General features: G+C 55.8%; 2 protein-coding genes across 3 annotated transcripts; both read right to left on the bottom strand.

The window, feature by feature from the left end:
- Positions 1-277: 277 nt before the first annotated feature.
- Positions 278-5527, bottom strand: C8H7orf61 (chromosome 8 C7orf61 homolog). The gene is made up of 3 exons (XM_029947000.1): positions 4525-5527; positions 4013-4336; positions 278-750 (listed from the first exon to the last, which is right to left on the bottom strand). Exons 1-3 carry the CDS (start codon positions 4576-4578, stop codon positions 517-519), a joined length of 612 nt encoding a protein of 203 aa, XP_029802860.1. The 5' UTR covers positions 4579-5527; the 3' UTR covers positions 278-516.
- Positions 5528-5806: 279 nt separating this feature from the next.
- TSC22D4 (TSC22 domain family member 4) lies at positions 5807-16366 on the bottom strand. Of its 2 annotated transcripts, XM_029946998.1 has the most exons (5): positions 15879-16352; positions 14418-15451; positions 12109-12275; positions 6886-6934; positions 5807-6492 (listed from the first exon to the last, which is right to left on the bottom strand). In XM_029946998.1, the coding sequence occupies exons 2-5, from the start codon at positions 15177-15179 to the stop codon at positions 6283-6285; spliced, it is 1188 nt and encodes a 395-aa protein (XP_029802858.1). In that variant the 5' UTR covers positions 15180-15451; positions 15879-16352; the 3' UTR covers positions 5807-6282. The 2 variants fall into 2 exon arrangements, with proteins under 2 accessions (XP_029802858.1, XP_029802859.1); XM_029946999.1 differs by lacking the exons at positions 5807-6492; positions 6886-6934 and adding an exon at positions 6941-7098 and having other exon boundaries at positions 15879-16366.
- Positions 16367-16580: the final 214 nt, after the last annotated feature.

Genomic DNA, 16580 nt, shown 5'->3' with positions numbered 1-16580 from the left:
CTCTGCAAGACGCCCGCCTTGTTGGATTGCCGGGAGAACATGGGCACAAGGACCTGGTGTGAGGCCGCACGTCGTCTGTCCAGGGGTGCTGCTGCACTCCAGCCTCGCAGGGTTGCCAAAAGCAATTCAGCCCCTAGAGGTGGTTTACGGGTTCGGGCCTAGGGCCTGGATGTGTTAATTTCCCCCCCCCAGGACCCCCACCCAGCCCACAAATCCCCACGCATATTTGGCCTGAATTCCCCTCATTGCTTCCGGCTATCCACAAACACACTCTCCATTTACTAAGAAATATCTGGTATTTATTTCCCAACCTTTTGGCAATTTTTTCTTCTTTACAAATTGAATAAACGTAACGAAGGGGAATTAAGTGGGACGCCTGGGCTTAGGCTCTCAATGAGAGAGGTGACAATATGAAAACTTCTCCTGACTCACAACTCCTGGCCTGCTGGCCTAACCTCTCCTATCAACCTTACTTAAAACTGAGGTGGGGTTTTTTGAGGATGTGGGGTTTCCCCCCTAGAGGGGACTCCGGGCATCCTGTTTCAGGCCCTGAGCCACGTCAGGCTGCAGGCCAGTGTGGGCCCTGATGTGGCACCGCCTCCTCCTCTCCTGCCTGCGGGCCAGCTGCCGCAGTTGTTTCCGAATGGACCACAGTATCAGGTACACTTCCCGCAGCATCTCAGCCTCCGTTGTCTCCAGTTGGGACCCAGACCTCATTTGGGAGGAAATGGAGGTAGAACTCACAGATGACTATGAAAGAGAGAGAAATGTGCATATGTAAGTAGCTTGGTCTAGGGAGAAACTGCTGGTGGAAGCACTGCCAGATAAATAGCAAATGCTTATCTAGTTCCACCTCCTCCATCAGGCACTGCCTCCTTCAGGAAGCCTTCCTAGACTGCATTGGGTGGTCTTTGTCTCCACCCTTGTGTTTGCTGCATCGCAGAGCATTTCATACACTATTTGTCCTATGGACCTGTCTGCTTTCAACACTAGAAAACAAGCTTCTGAAAGACAGGGACCATGTCTGACTCACCATGGAGTCCTCACTAGGGCTTCATGAGGAGTGTGTTCAAATGAAGGACAGAATGGCGCCCGATCTCTGTCTCTAGTCCAGGTTCCCTCCTCACCTCCAGGCCTGTATATCCCACTGCCTCCTAGATACCTCTATGCAGATGTCCTACTGACATCTCAACTCATCTTGTCCCAATGCCCTAAACTCCACTTGCTCCTCGGAGTGTGCTCTTGCTCCTTCATTCTCCATCCTAGTGAATGACTCCAGACTGCTCTGACTTCTCTCTCTCCCGCTTCACCGTCATCCAGCCAACCAGCTGGTGCAACAATTTTACCTCTTAAAAAAATTTTTTTAATGTTTATTTATTTTTGAGAAGAGAGAGATACAGAGCATGTATGTACAAGGTGGAGGAGGGGCAGAGAGAGGGAGACAGAGGATCCGAAGCAGGTTCTGTGCCGATAGCAGAGAGCCCAATGCAGGGCTTGAACTCACAAACCATGAGATCATGACCTGAGCCAAAATCAGACACTTAACCGACTGAGCCACCCAGGTGCCCCAAGAGTTCTACCTCTTAAATATCCCACCTCCTCTCCTCTAGTCCTTTTCTGACCCTCTCTCTCCACAGGGCAGCCAAGTGAACTTTATTATTATTTATTATTATTAAATGCTATAATACTTCATTCAAGGCCAAAATAAGTTCGTTTGGTAGTGATCTAGACACTTTCATTTCTATATATTTTATTTCTTAATTTTTATTTATTTATTGGGGGGTGAGGGCAGAGAGAGAAAGGGGAAGAGAGAATCCCAAGCAGGTACCATACTATCAGTTCAGACCCCGATGCAGGGCTCTATCTCACAAACTATGAGATCATCACCTGAGCCAAATCAAGAGTTGCATGCTTAACTAATTGCGCAACCAGGCATCCGTAGGCACTTCCTTTTTTAAAATTAAGTTTCTGGGGGGAACCTGGGTTGCTCAGTCAGTTAAGCATCTGACTTTAGCTCAGGTCATGATCTCACAGTCCATGAGTTCGAGCCCTACATCAGGTTCTGTGCCAACAGCTCAGAGCCTGGAGCCTGCTTCAGATTCTGTGTCTCCCTCTCTCTTCCCTTCCCATGCTTGCACTCTGTCCCTCTCAAAAAACTAAAACAAAAACAAAAAAATTAAGTTTCTGGGATGCCTGGGTGGCTCCGTCAGTTGGGCATCCGACTTCAGCTTAGGTCATGATCTTACAGTTCGTGAGTTCCAGCCCCACATTGGGCTCTGTGCTGACAGCTCAGAGCCTGGAGCCAGCTTTGGATTCTGTGTCTCCCTCTCTCTCTGACCCTCCTTGGCTCACACTCTATCTCTCAAAAATAAATAAACATTAAATAATTTTTTTGTTTATTTATTTTTGAGAGTTAACGTTTATTTATTTTTGAGAGAGAAAGAGAGACAGAGAATGAGCAGGTAAGGGGCAGAGAGAGAGACACAGAATCTGAAGTGGGCTCCAGGCTCCAAGCCAGCAGCATAGAGCTGAGCTCATAGACTGTGAGATCATGACCTGAACTGAAGTCGGATGCTTAACCGAGCCACCCAGGCACTCCTAAACATTTTTTTATTAAAATTAAAAAATAAATTTTATGACTTTGAAATAATTATAGTCACATACAGTTGTGAGAAATACCATAGTCCCTGTATACTCTTTACCCAGTTTGCCCCAATAGTAAAATCTTACAAAACCACAGTAGAGTATCATAGTCAAGATACTGACATCCATACAATCCACAGATCTTATTCACATACCCACCCCCCTACCTGTTGCTTGTACTCATTTGTGTGTGTGTGTGTGTGTGTGTGTGTGTTGAATTCTACCTGATTTTACCTCACATACACAGGTTCACCTATCCAACTGCTGCAGTAAACATACAGAACATTTCTATGATCACAAGAATTCCTCATGTTGCCCTTTCATAACCAACTTACCTCCCCTCCTCCAAACCCTAATCTCTGGCAAGCACTAAACCAGGAATCGAGTCCCTATTTCTACAATATTGTTATTGAAAAGTGGAATATAATATAAATAGAATCATACACTATAGATATAACCTTTGGGGACTGGTTGTTTTCACTCAGCCTAATTCCTGAGACTTGTCTACCTAGTGGCAGGTATCAATAATTTATTTCTTTTTATGGCTGAGAAGTAGTCCACAGTTTGGATCTATCACAGTTTTAACCGTTCAGCCACTGAAGGAAACTGGAGTTGGTTTAGGCTGTTACAAATAAAGCTGCTAGGAACCTTTCATGGAGAGATTTTTGTGTGCACATAGAGTTTCATTTATCTGGGATAAACACCCAAGAGTACAATCGCTCGGCATAAGATAATTACATGCTCAGTTTCATAAGAAACTACGAAACCATTTCCAGAATGGCCACAACATGACAGCAGGCGAGCTTTCTAAATTAAAATCTGATTGTACGAAGGCTCCCATTGCTCTGAGGGTCAAATCCAGACTCCACAGACGGCCACTCACTCTGCCTTTTACAAGTTTGGCCCTTGGCTCTAGGATTGTCCGCACCTATCACCTTGGGCCAGCACCTCCCTACCCCAGCCTACTTGCTACTCTGTCTTCATGGAATGTTCCCCCCACTTCCTCCACACCCCACCCAGGGCAGGCCCAATCCTTCAGGTCTGTTTTACCCTCTCTTCTGCTAAGAAGGCCTTCTTTGACTTCCCAGGTCAGGATGAGATGCCCCTTCCCTGGGCCCCCACAGACCACTGACCCTCCCTGTTACACCCCTAAGATACTGAACACAAAATGCCTATGACCTTGTCTGTAGTTCCTTTAGTCTGGGTAAATCCTGTTCACCCTGTATCCTTGGCTCCCTGCCTCAGTGCCTGGCACTTAGGAAAGGCACACAAAATAAATGTGGAACAAGTGATGGGGAGGGAGGAATGGGTCATGGGGGCTCTGGGAGGGTGGGAGGACCATTGGGAACCAGGAAATTATGGTGCTGACCTTCCAGCTGCATACTTGCCAGCCGCTCTGCAGGGCCGTGACCATGAGCGTGGAGACAGACTTGACAGCTGTCCGGGGCAGCTGCAGCAGGGATCGGACCCTACGACTCGGCTCCACCTCAGCCCTATCTGTTGCTTTGGCCAACTTGCAGGGATCAGCCACCTTGGGGGACTCCTCCATCTTAGAGACCTTGGCCTCTTTGCTGGGCTCAAACAACTTGAAAGTCTCAAACACCTTGGGAGTCTTCTCCATGTTTAATACACTTTTCTGGGAATCATGGTGTTTCAAGAAGGCTGACTTAGTTTTTTCTCTCCAGAAGAAAACCTATGAACCAAGACAGGGAGAGGAAAGACAAAAGAGGGGCACAGTGGTTGGCAGAAAGCAAGCATAGAAGGGAAGGGGCAGTGGGTATCCCGGCCTCCTCCCCAAATGGGTTCCTGTGACCTAGAGGTCATTGGCCAACACCTCCAACCCCAGCATGTCATGAGGATGGAGCATTTTCTGAAACTCACCCAGCAAGCAATCTTTCGCCAAATCCATCGGAAGAACCTCAGAACCACCGCCATTTCTCCCAACACACAAGCACCGAGTAGGGGGCAGGACAAGCATTCAGTACAAAGGTTGGAGGGGAACAGGCTGCAGGCCAGTGGCCACCACCTGAGGGGTCTCTTGGGAGCTTCAAGTGCGGCCAAAAGAAAGAAATGGAGAATCCAGAAGGAAAGCTTTCACCGATGACTCATCCTAAGCCTTTCCTCCCCTCCCTGAGACAGGGAGAGGAGTCGAAGTGGATGAGAACTCAGAGGAAGGCAGAGTTCTAGCCCATTGTGAGAGCCTACCTGGCCCTGACCCCAACCCCCGAGGCCCTTCCAGGACCCCCGGAGCCAATCCCGGGGTCCTCAGCCCTCCTTCCCCCAGGTCCGGGCGAGGGAAGCTAACATTTATTGAGCACCTGGTACTCACTGGGCATTTCCCATGTATGATGTCATGTAATCATCACAGCTGCCCTTCTGGTCAGTGCCATTTTACCCGTGGGGAAGCTGAGATTCAGGAAGAAAAAAAAAAAAAAAAAAGAACCTGCCCAAGGTCATGAATGTAGGGATCTAACGGGTGGGATGTCTGACCTGAGTGGCCCTTCAGTATTCCACTCTCCACAGGTCTGGGGTCAGGGTGCTCTCAGACGGTGGTTGCTGCTTCCCGCCTTCCCCACTAGGTGGGGGCCTTCTCCCTACCTGTTTCCGCAGCCTGGGACAGGAGCCCAGCCCAGGCTCTCAGGGTGGGGCATGCTCACCCACAGGGCGGTCCTCAGCCTGCTGGGGGTGAAAGCCACGGAGGCTGGCCAGGCCTGGCGAGGGCACTGTGTGCCCAGGGAGCCTGGCCCACACCCAGCGCTGAGACAAGGGGCCCATTCAGGGCCCCCAGCCCCGCCCCCAAGCCGCCACCGGGATCCAGCCCGCAGAGGGGACACACTGGGAAGCTGGGGGTGGATCCTGCACAATTACCAAAGGCCTCATTGTTTCCCTGGCCCCCCCAGCACGTGGGCTGACGCCCCCCTCCCCCCCTCCACTCCCTCTGTCATGCTTGCCTGCCCCTTCCCAGGACCTGGGCCGCTGGCTTCCCCACCCTCCCTGCCCACCCCACTCCACATCTCTCTTTCGACCACTCTGTCTGAGCCACATTCAACCTTCCCAGTCTGCACAAGATCTCTAAGGGATCCCACAGCCTCAGTCTTTCCCCAACGAGGGTAAATGTCACTGCAGGTCCCCATCTGGACACAAGCAACGAGATGCCAACCTCCAGATTCAAGTTTCTTCGGATTTTTTTAATTATAATTATTAGTTTAATAACAACCTGAATCCCAGAACTCGCAGACTGTCCATATCCCCTCCCCTGGGCAGAGGAGAGGGGGGTACTTTGAGGGAACAAGGCAGGGATAGGGTGTCTGCCAGGGAGACTCCAATGCCCCCAGCCATCTACTGCCAGGGGTCCCAGAACACTGACACCTCGGGAAGGAGGAGGAGGGCTCCATCTAACACCCCTTCCTGAAGCCCTCCCTCCTCCAAGGCCTGGAGATGCCACAGCTCAGTCCCTGGGCACTAGGGGGAGATTGAGGAAGCGGGGGGGGGGGGGGGGACAGGCCAATTCTGAGCCTTCAACTCCCATCCCCAGGGATCAGGAGGCATTAAAGCTGCATAGGAAGAGGGGGTGGGCAGCTGGCACAAGGCCTGGCAGCTGTGGCAGCCCCCAAAGGCACATTGTGAGGGAAGGGAGGCTCAGACGGAGGGCCCATTGGGTGCAGGGGGCCCAAGCCGCGAGACCCCCGAGGAGGGCAGCTGGGCCAGCTGCTCGGGGCTGGCCAGGGCACGCAGCAGTCCATTCTCCTGCTCCAGCGCGGCATTCCGCTCGGCCAGGTCTCGGATCTGCTCCTTCAGCACCTCCACCTCCTCCCGGACCGCAAACATGAGGTGGGACTTCACCAAGTCCTGGGGGCCCGGGACAGGCAAAGGGTCAGGGGTCCCAGGCCACCCCAAGTGCCCAGTGCCTCAAGGGGCTGGGTGTGAGAGATGCCCCTGTTCCCAAATGATGAAGGACCACAGGAGAAGCAACAAAGCAGGGGGAGAGGGGGGGAAGGGGGGTTGTGGAGCGGGAAGAGGGGACAGAGACAAGGTCAGGGCTTGAAGACCGAGATGGGGGCCAGGTCACAGACCAAGGGAAATCACGAGTCCAGGTGGAGACAGTTGGGGGTGAAGAACCCAAGGGAACACAGCAGGGAGTCAGATAAGGAGCTGGGAGTTAATATTCCCTAATAAGGACAGCAGGGGAAGGGCAGCAGGACAGGACCTGGGACCACCTGAGACCAAGATGGCTTCTCTTACCATGGCTTGTTCGATCTTGTTGTCAATGCCAACCAGGCTTCCGGAGCCGCTGGAGAGACACAGGGAGATGAGAGGTGAGGAGGAAGAGCAGGTGCCAAGCCAGGTGTCCGGACACCCCAGCCCGGCTACATTCCAGGTCCCTCTCAGAGCAGGCTCTGGCCTCCTCCACAAGCTCCATTCACTGCAGCCTCCCACTCACACCCCTGCCTGTACCTGTGACAGTAGAGAATCAGGGAGAGGAGGGTTTTGTCCATCCCCCGGCGGGGTGAGGGCCGCTGCCCAGGCCCCCCCAGGCCCCGGTGAGGTGGGGGTGCAGATGCCCCTCGGATGGGGGATACTCCCCGAGGAGAGCAAGGAGAGGAGACACAGCCCCTTTTCCGGGGAGGCCCTGGAGTCATCCCTACCACTCGGGTCTCATACGATGACACCAGGGACTTGACAGAGATGCCTGGCTGGGCCATCCCCAAGGGAAAGGGCTTTTGGCAACCCCCAAAGGGAGAGGGCTGTATCAGAAGGACTGCCTGGGGGGCTCAGAGCCCCCCGGGGCAGAGCGGGGTCTGGTTGGTGCCAGGCAGGCAGAGAGGAGACAGTGCCTAGGGGGTGCTGGTCTGAAAGATATACACCGCCCCCCAGGGCAAAGCCTGGCTGCTATTGGCTCCTCAGGAACACGGGGACCCCCTCCCACCAACCTCCATGGTGGGCGGGAATTCCCAGACTTGGTCAGTGCCAATGTCCCCTTCTCACCCTGGCACCAATCCCAGAGCAGAGGGAAGGGGGCAGGCTGAGAGGGAAGTCAGCTGGTGGGCTGGGTCAGGGGAGGGGCTCTGGGGCCAGGGCCTGGGTCAGGGAAGGGTGTGAAGGGTGAGGGACAGCCTGGTGTAGGGAGATCTCCCCCGCCCCCACCACCTCCACCCATTCCGTCCCCTCTGGACTAACACTGGTCTCCCTCAACCCCTCAGCTCCACTCGGCTGGGATGAGGAGGGTTCAGATATACTTGTCATCTTCCCTAGACTTGTAAGCACCGCCCCCCCCACCCCAGACACAAAATCTACCTCATGAGTGACCCCTGGGGCCTGGCCAGAGGGTCTTTGAGGGAGAAGAGGATGGAAAGGTTACCAACGCAATGAAAACAGAGCCCTGAAAAACAAGCACAGCTTGTGTATCTGGAAGCGGGGGTCTCAGGTCTGGGGTCTGGGACGGAACAAAGACTTGAGAGGAGGTGGAAAAGTGAGACTGGAGGTGGGACATGGAGAATTAGAGCAATGGTTTTAAAGACCCTTGGGAGCCAATGATAGGGGAGAGCGGGTCTGGCTGCAGTTTGTTAAATGGCCACCAGAGGTCGACTCAGGCCTGGCTGAACCGTTCCCAGGGCTGGACTCTGGATCCCTCAAGCAAGTCTTGTCCCTTGGAGACCAAGGGAGGCCAAGGGCCTGCACAAGCCTTTCCGCCTTGCCCTGTCCCCCAAGTCTCCCTCGTGTCACCACTCAGGTCTCAGGCTCCTGCTTCATCCCATAGCTCACAACCCACACTTGACCAACCTCTCCCTCAGCCACCTTGGCCCTGGGGCCAGCTCTACACCCAGGCCCCCCTGTGCTGCAGGATCACCTAAGATCCTGTCCTCCAGCCCCCAGCTCTGCCCCTCTCAGAGTAGGTGGTCTCAATATGCAGCATCCTGCATTCCTGCGCTCCCTTTGCAAGCCCTTTCTCCTGATTGTTGGTTCCAACTCGCTTCCCTGTGGGGGGAATTAGCACTCAATTCAAGGTGACCCTTGGATGAGGCCCTGCAGCCAGGAAGAGAGCACGAGGGAGCTGGGAATTTTCCATTTCCTGTCCAAGCTCTAGGTGCAGAAGGCGCTGACAGGTGGAGTAACCAAGGGGGTGACCAGGCCTGAGAGAGCAGGACAGGGTGGGATGGGGGAAGGACATCAGGGACTCCTGGGATTGGGGGGCACAGGGCAAGTTTAAGAGTGGAAGGTGAGCCAGTCAGCTGGAGAGCCAGGGCAATTTTCAAGCTATTTCAATCTGAGACACCTGGGTGGAGCCTGGGCCACCACAGGTCACTACCACCCGCCCCCACCCCCTTCCCCAGTACACACAAGACACACAGAGACCAAAGAGAAGATTCACAGGAATAGGAACACTGGCCTTGCTTGGCGGACACGCAGGTAAAGATGCCAAGTAAGTTGTTTGTTCTTGCCAGAAATAAAGGAATAATACAACAATAAACATTTGTTGGCTGATAGATGACTATCTCCTGTTTGTCTAGTGCTGGGGAGTTTTTGACAGCATTTTCCACTGTCACATTCTAACGTTAACACTTCAAGGGACCAGTACTCTGGCCCGTAACTCAAACGTTCCCTTTGAGAGCGCCTGGAGTAAGCAAACAGCAGGCACTGTGTTGGAATTCCTGGGCAGCGCCAGGACCAGGAAGCTTGGAGTTGGCTGGGTGGGATCAGCCCCGCCCCCCCACAAGCCCAAAAGGCGACTATGTGAGTTAGAACAAAATGCCCCCTTACTCAAGACACTTATTGCCATCTTCCAGAAAACTTGCATGATTCCCAAGTTCCAACGACAAAGATTTCAAATGTGAGTGGCGCCCCCTGGGGTTGTGCATGCATGGTATGCACAACTGGGGACTCTGGCTCTGTGGGACCCTTGGGACGACCCTAGGGATAACCCTAGAGGCTGGTCTTCCTTTTCAAAGGTCAAATGAAACAGCCTCAAAATGAGGAACAGACGAAGAAGCCGGACACCTAGGAGAGGTGGAAAGGTTCTGATTCTGGGGACAAGGGCCAGCTCTACTCCCTAGCTATGTTCTGAGGAGCCCGCAGGGGATGGGCCTGAGGCCAACAAAGTGGCATCCGGCTGCCCTCTCTATAGTCCCTCCCGGATCTGTGGTGCCTTTGGGGTGGGGCCAGGCCAGAATGGGGCGGGGGGGCTGGCTCCTTGCCCAGCTTGGAAGAGCTGTCCCTGCCTCTGTCCTGGAGAGAAAGGGCATCCTAGAAAGGGCTGCCTCCTCCTCTTCTCTTGGGACATAAGCATCCCTGTAGGAGAGTGGAGAATGTGGCTTTGGGGTCAGACCCAGGCTCTGAATGCAGTCCTGTCACTTAGTAGCTCGGTGACCTTGGACAGGTTTCTAAAACCTTTCTTCTCTGAGTCTCAGTGTCTTCTGGAAAGTGGGCATCATGGGGCTGCTTTAGTGAGATAAGAGGTAGCACCTGACCCAAAGGAGGCACTGGATAAGCAAACGTACTTTTTCTTTCCCAAGTCCCTGGGATTCATTACCTAGAGTTATGGATCCTCCATGCTGGCCATCTACCCATGCATTCCCTCATCCACCCATCCATTTATCCATCTATCCACTTATTTAAGTACCTTTCAACTGCCAGGCCCTGCTGGGGACACAATGGTTCTTGCCTCCCAGGAGCACATGAGCAGTCTGAATTTACCAGGCAGCCTCTGTTCTCTTCTCCCATCCCCAGATTCTGAGATTGGCAGGCATCCCCCAATTCCCCATCTGAGATCCAGGCACTTAACTCCGCAGCCCACTTTCTCTCTTGAAAGGGAGTTTCCATGCCACTCAGACCCTGTTCTCCTGCCAGCTCTGGGCACAGAGAGGTGAGGTAGGGGCAACATGGCTCATTCCAGGGGGCCAAGGGGGATGGCCCAACCCAATCCTACTGGCCCAGCAGGGTGGGGCAGGAGAGGGGCTGGGCTGGGCCAGAGCCCCAGAGGCTTGGAGTGGAGCAGGATAAAGTGGAGGCTGGGTGCCTGACCGGTCAGACTGGGGTGTGGGGAGGGAGTGGGACGGAGGGAGGGAGGGAGGGGACAAGCCAGAAGAATAGAGCTGATGAGGCTCCTGGAGGTAGAGCCCTCTAAGAAGGAGAAGTACGAGGCTGGGCTCTGAAATCAACATGGGTGGGGAGGGACAGGGAGCCCTCATGCCAGGCAACCTCCCAGTGGGAGGGAATAAGGGTGGGAAGCTCTGAGAATAGCAGCAACAGGGGCAGGTGACTTGCCCAGCCCTGGCCAACCTCACACCTCACACATTCCTGAGCCTGAGCGGGGAGCCCAGACGCAGCATTGCTCTGCACCACTGTGTCCCTCAGTCTCCAGGCGCCACCAGGAGGACCCCTGCCCTCCATCCCACTGGCCTCTGGCTACCCTTTCTCTTTCCTCTCTGCCTCCTGCCTCTCCCCAAGGCCACAAGCCCTTTTCTTTGGTTAAACTTAGTCCCTGATTCTGGGGGGTGGCACCCCGGGAGAGGCAAGCCAGCAGGAGACTCCCTTCTGGAATAGGTCTGTCTCCCCATCACCCACAAAAGTCAAGGCTAAGTCCCACCCCTTATTTCCTTCCAAACAGGAAGTCCCCCCCCCCCCCCCCCCCCCGCCCTCGAACAGGAAGTCCCACTCCTCCCTCCAAAATAAAAGTGTGACTCCCCAGCCTTTCTATCAGTCCACAGCCATAAGGGAGCTGCGTGCCTATCTGAGTCGCAATTTCGTTCCTCCCTTTTCAGCTTGATGACATTCCTATGTTGAAACCTGGCCCTCGAAACAGGAAGTTCTGTCCATGGTGCCTCCAAATTGAATGCACATTCTCCCCTGAAGGGCAAACCCTGGAAGATCTTGCTTTCCTGTACCTCCCTGCGCCCCACAGCCATCTCTCCAGGCTTTGGCTTGGGGGGGGGTGCAGGGAGGACTCAGCCCTCCTGGTGCTCCTAGAGCAGAGAGCAGAACCTCAAGGATGTGCTTTCTTGCCACTAGAAGTCCTAAGATCCTTAAGTAGTGCACAGAGTGTCTAAGGATGTTACTTCCAAAGGCTGAAGTCCCATTCACTTCAGTAGGGAGAGGGAGGTGGCAACCCAGGAGACCCACTCCCTATTCGCCTCTCCAGCGCATTTGCCAGTAAATTCTTAGGGTTGGCCAAATGATCGCTAAATCTGCAAGAGCTCTGGAATTTGACAACAATGACTCCCTTCAAGCTCTAAAAAAAAAAAAAAAAAAAAAAAGTCTATGATTTGACAGTTCTAAGCCAGGGAGTCCCACCCAGCTTTCTCCACAGGGAGGGAGTGGGTCCCAAATCAACTTCGCCCAGTGGTTGTGTCCAGGCCAGGTTTCACTGTTAAAGAGGTCCTCTCCAACTTCAAACTGGGGGAAGGACACCTACCAGGCAGTTTCATGCAGTTGTCCCAGGTGTTGGGTGGGGACCCAGAGCCCACCTACCTATCATCATCACTGTCCAGGTGGCCACTGATGGCCAGCATGGAGCGGGCCAGGCTGAGGCTCTGGGCTGCCGCTGCTCCAAAGGGGTCTGGAGACTTGTGAACCAGACTCGAGTCGGGAAACAAGTAGAGGGCCGGGGAGCCGGGGCGAGAGTCGAGTGGGGGCACCTGGAGACAGAGAGGTAGACACCATCACGTCAACTGCAAGAAAAGAACCGGTCACCTTACAACTTGCCTAGTTGTCTCCCTCCTCATCTCTCCCCACATACCTCTGCTCTCTTCTGAGGACCCAGGAGTCCTGCCCCAAAGCCCCTCTCTCTTGCCCAGGTCTGGTGGAGGCATTAGGCAGGAATCAGAGGCAAGGGAAACAGTGCCCATCCTGAGGAGCGGGTATGACCAGCTTCCAAAAAGTGGCTTCTCGGGTACCAGAGTACTAGAGAGAGGCTCCAGCCTGTACTCCAGTACCCTTCCACCAGCTGAACCAGGACCCCCAGTCAGAGGCTAGTCAGAGAGTATCTGGGCCTTCAGTCACAGAGTTAATAAAGCAACTCAAATGTCACTTCCTCAGAGAGGCAGTTCCCCATCACTGGACTAGTGAATTCCACTGAACTGGTCTGTTTTTTTTTTTTATGTTTTTTTTATAGCACCTAATAGTATCTGAAATTAAAGTATTTTTGCCTCCCTGCTGCTAGAAGGTAAGCTCTAGAGGACAGAGCTTATAGTTTGTTCAATAACTATTTGTAGAATGAATGAGTCCTCAGAAACTGGTCCTCCCCGCCCCCCGCCCCCCCATCCTTTCTAGCTCTGCTTTCAAACTTCTCAGATTCAGGTAAGGTTCTGCTCCTGCGCTGGGCCCTTTGTTGAGGGGGTGGGGAGCAGCTGGGTTGCAGAGATGGGGGGAGGCGGAGCCTGGGCATGGACCCACACAGCCCAACAGGCGCTTGGGGTGGCTGCAAAAGGGCGGGGGCCACAGGAACAAGCCGCCTCTGTGAGGCCCCAGGAGGCCCCTACTTCTCGGAAGAGCCAAGAACAGAGAGTCCAGAGTGGTTAGAAGGACAGAGCAGAGGAAAGGGGCCCAGGTGGTGTCCCCCGGCCCCCCTCCCAGCCTCTCTCCGGAGAGAAGGGAGCCAAACTTCGGGGCAGGGAAAACAGCAGCACAGACACATGCACACAGGATGTGGGTTGAGGGAAGGGGTCTGGGGGCACTAAGGATAGAGGTGCAGGGTCTGCAGGCCCAAGGGAAGCTTGGCCAGGGCTTAATGACACAGAGGGACTGAGGCAAAGGGGCCTTGCTTTGGAAGAGTATGGGGACAGGGACCAGTAAAGGAAACAGCATCTTCTCCCCTGGGGGAGGAACTGACTGAAAGAGCTCAAGAAAAGTAGGGGGCGCAGCATGAGCGATGTGAGTTTGAGGCCAAGAGGGGGTGGGGGAGCCGGTCCTGACCGGTCCTGACAGGGCCCAGACATCCAGTCCCAGGTTATTTTTATATTGTGGTTTGTGCCCAAGGCCAGGAAGGGGGAAAAGTTCCCATTCTCACACTCCCTGCCTTTTCTTCTGCAGTCCAAGGTGTTATTTTCTCCTTCAGGACAGACACATCCATCCCCCACACCCTGGCTGCCCACCCCCACCCTAGGGACCCAAGCATCCTGCCCCCCAGCCCAGACTTGTTCCTCTTTTGGAGACAGGAAGCAGAAAGAGCAAAGGATTTAACTCTCTCTGGGCTGCTTCCTGCTTCTCTCCCACTCCCCAAAGGCCACCCCCAGTTATCAATCATAGAGGGGCCCAGATGCAGGGTCCCGAGACACACAGTCAGCCAGGGAGACTTACAGTAGGGTGACTACTTTCTACCTCTCCCTGCTGACCTCGATAGCTCCTCGGCCAGAGGCCCAAGCACCTAGCCTAACCTGAGACCTCCACCCTCAATGCCTGAAATTAGAAGGCAGGGGGGGGGGGGAGCACCAGGACAGAAGGTAAGGGCCAAAGTGAGAAAACTACATCTCTGTGATGGAGAGACAGAACTGGGCTATATGGAAACAGAGACCTGGGCCAAAGGTAACAAATTAAAGGCTAAAGAGAAAGAAAGAAGGTGCAGAATGTAGGGGAAGGGGGAGCCTGAGAAAGAAAAGAAAGGCTATGTGAGGAGTAAGATGGGCTTCCCAGGAAAAGAGCAAGAAGAGAAAAAGAGAGGCTACCTGATGTGACAGACAGGTAGGGAGAGGGTGGTATGGAGGTGGAGGCAGGAAGGCCCAGGCTGAGATGGCATGCACCACCCCCCAGGTGTCTCCCCCACCCCAGAACCCAGCTCTTACCTGCCCCATCTCCTCTGGAGCAACCAACTCCATCCTCAGCCGCAGGGCTCCATCCTTTGACCGGGACAGCGGAGGGGTCCCTGTTGCTGAGCCCCCAGCCTCCACTTCCACCCTCAGGGAGGGCAGGGGCGTGGCAGCCCGGGTCGGGCCCGCGCTATCCCCAGTCCTGGGCTCTGGGGGGCGCTGTTGGGGTGGGGAGGCGGACAGTGGGGGTGTCTCCACCTTGGCTTTGCCAGGCACTGCCAGCTGGCCCAGCCCCCCGGTTAAGGAGCGGGCCTGAGGTCCAGGGGAGGTAGGGGGCGGACGGAGCCAGGAGGTGGGGCCCTGAGACAGGCCTGGCTGCGGGGTCGGGGTACCCAGGCCCAAGCTGGCCAGCTCCAACCTAGAATCCAAAGATCTGCCCCCAGTGCCCCCCGAAGCCCCTCGAACTCCCTCCAGGAGCCGGCCAAAGCCAGGGGGCTCCAGGTCTCTCTCATAAACATCCACACACGTCCAACGGCCTCGGCGGTAAGGCTCTCCCAGGCCGTGGGGCAGCTTTACCACCCGGAAACGGGAGGCAGGGGCCCCAGGCGGTGGGGAGCCGTTCCGGGGGGTGCCCTTGCCCCCCGGCTCGGAGTTGGGCTCCCCATTAGGCAAGCGGGGTGGGGGCCCAGTGGGGGCGGGCAGGGCAGGGGGCTCAGAAGCTCCTGGGCTCCCTGGGCCCTCATAGTCCGTGGTGACGCTGGTGATTTGGAAACTACTCTTCTTCTTGCCCCCACTCATGGTCCCTGGGGCTAGGACTCGGCCAAGGTGGGTGGGGGTGCTGCTGGGACTCCTCGAAGGGGCTCAGGCACCCCTGGAACAGGGGGGCCACATGGCGGGGGCATCAGGGCCCCTGGGGACATCTGGGTCCGACATGACAGTACAGCCCTGCAGGAACTGGGGGTGCCGGGTTGATGAAGGGAGCACAGGGCAGGGGAGGCGGCAGAAGGTGGGGGCAGGGGCAGGTTTTTCCTGCCGCTGGCGCTGCCCAACTCCAGAGCTGAGTTTGCAAACTGGAAAAAGAGAGAGAGAGAGAGAGAGGGAGAGAGACTGTGAGAAAGCAGTGGGCAGGCCACCTCTGGGGCTTCCTCTCTGGGGAGCAGAATGGGGGAGGAAGGGGAAACCGCCAGAGACCCAGAGACAAAGAGACAGGCAGAGACGAAAGAAACCAGGAGATCCCAGCCGACCCACAGAGTAGGACGGGGCAGCCCAGACCCAAAGTTGGGCATTTCTTGCCTGGGATTCAAACTCTCAGGACCGAGTCACCCGAGGGCGGGGGACTCCAGGGCCTCGGTTGAGCAGGGGTGAAGCAGTTCCTCAGACTGGCCCCGCCGCTGAGAGGCCTCGGCTGTATGTCCGGGCCCCCGCACCCCAACTCCCCCATCCCTGGGGCAGGCCCTGCCCCGCTGCACCAGCGCCCCGCCCAGCCCAGAGCCCTACCTCTTGGCCTCGGCCACCGAGCTGGGCCAGGGGTCCTGGCCGCCTAAGATGTCCGGCTGTCCTTCCCCTGGGGCCTCTTGGCCCCAGCAGCGCGGGGGGCGCAGGCGGGGATCAGAGGCTGTCCAGTTCTCTTCGGGGTCCGCACTTTGCCCCGCAAGGCATCTCAGTAAAAAGTTTGCTCTCCGGAAAAGAAGGATCCCCCGCCTCCTTAGCGGAGCCCAGGCGCGGCCTCTGAAGCCCCAAGGTCTCCGGACCGGTGCGGGAAGAGGAGGCTCTGCCCCCCGGATCCTCCGGGTGGAGTCGCCTGGGTGGTTGGGGCGAGCGAGTCTCCCAAATCTCCTCCGCGTGGCACGGCTGGGTCTCTTCACTTCTCGGCTCCTCTCGGTTCTGCCTTTCTGCCTTTCTCTTTCTGGGCTGTTGACAACCCCCACACCAGGAAGTCCTGCCTCCTCGGGCCTGCTGACTGCTCTTCTCCTCCTCCTCCTCCTCCTCCTCCTTCCCCTCTTCCTCCCCTTCCTCCGCCCTCACTGCCTCCTGGGGCTCCGGGCCAGCTGGCCCGGGGCCAGGCCTGCCAGCACCGCTGCTGGTGCAGTTGCTGCTGCGGCGGCGGCGGCGGCGGCAGCGGCTGCTCCCGGGGGGCCCCCCCCCGGAACGGGCTTAACCCCACATCTGCCGGGCCCTAGCCCAGCGCTTCCTCGGAGG

This window comes from Suricata suricatta, chromosome 8 (assembly GCF_006229205.1).
Source record: "Suricata suricatta isolate VVHF042 chromosome 8, meerkat_22Aug2017_6uvM2_HiC, whole genome shotgun sequence".
Classification (NCBI taxonomy): domain Eukaryota; kingdom Metazoa; phylum Chordata; class Mammalia; order Carnivora; family Herpestidae; genus Suricata; species Suricata suricatta.
Note: the sequence above shows the minus strand (reverse complement) of the source record. Positions and strands in the feature narration are given on the sequence as shown.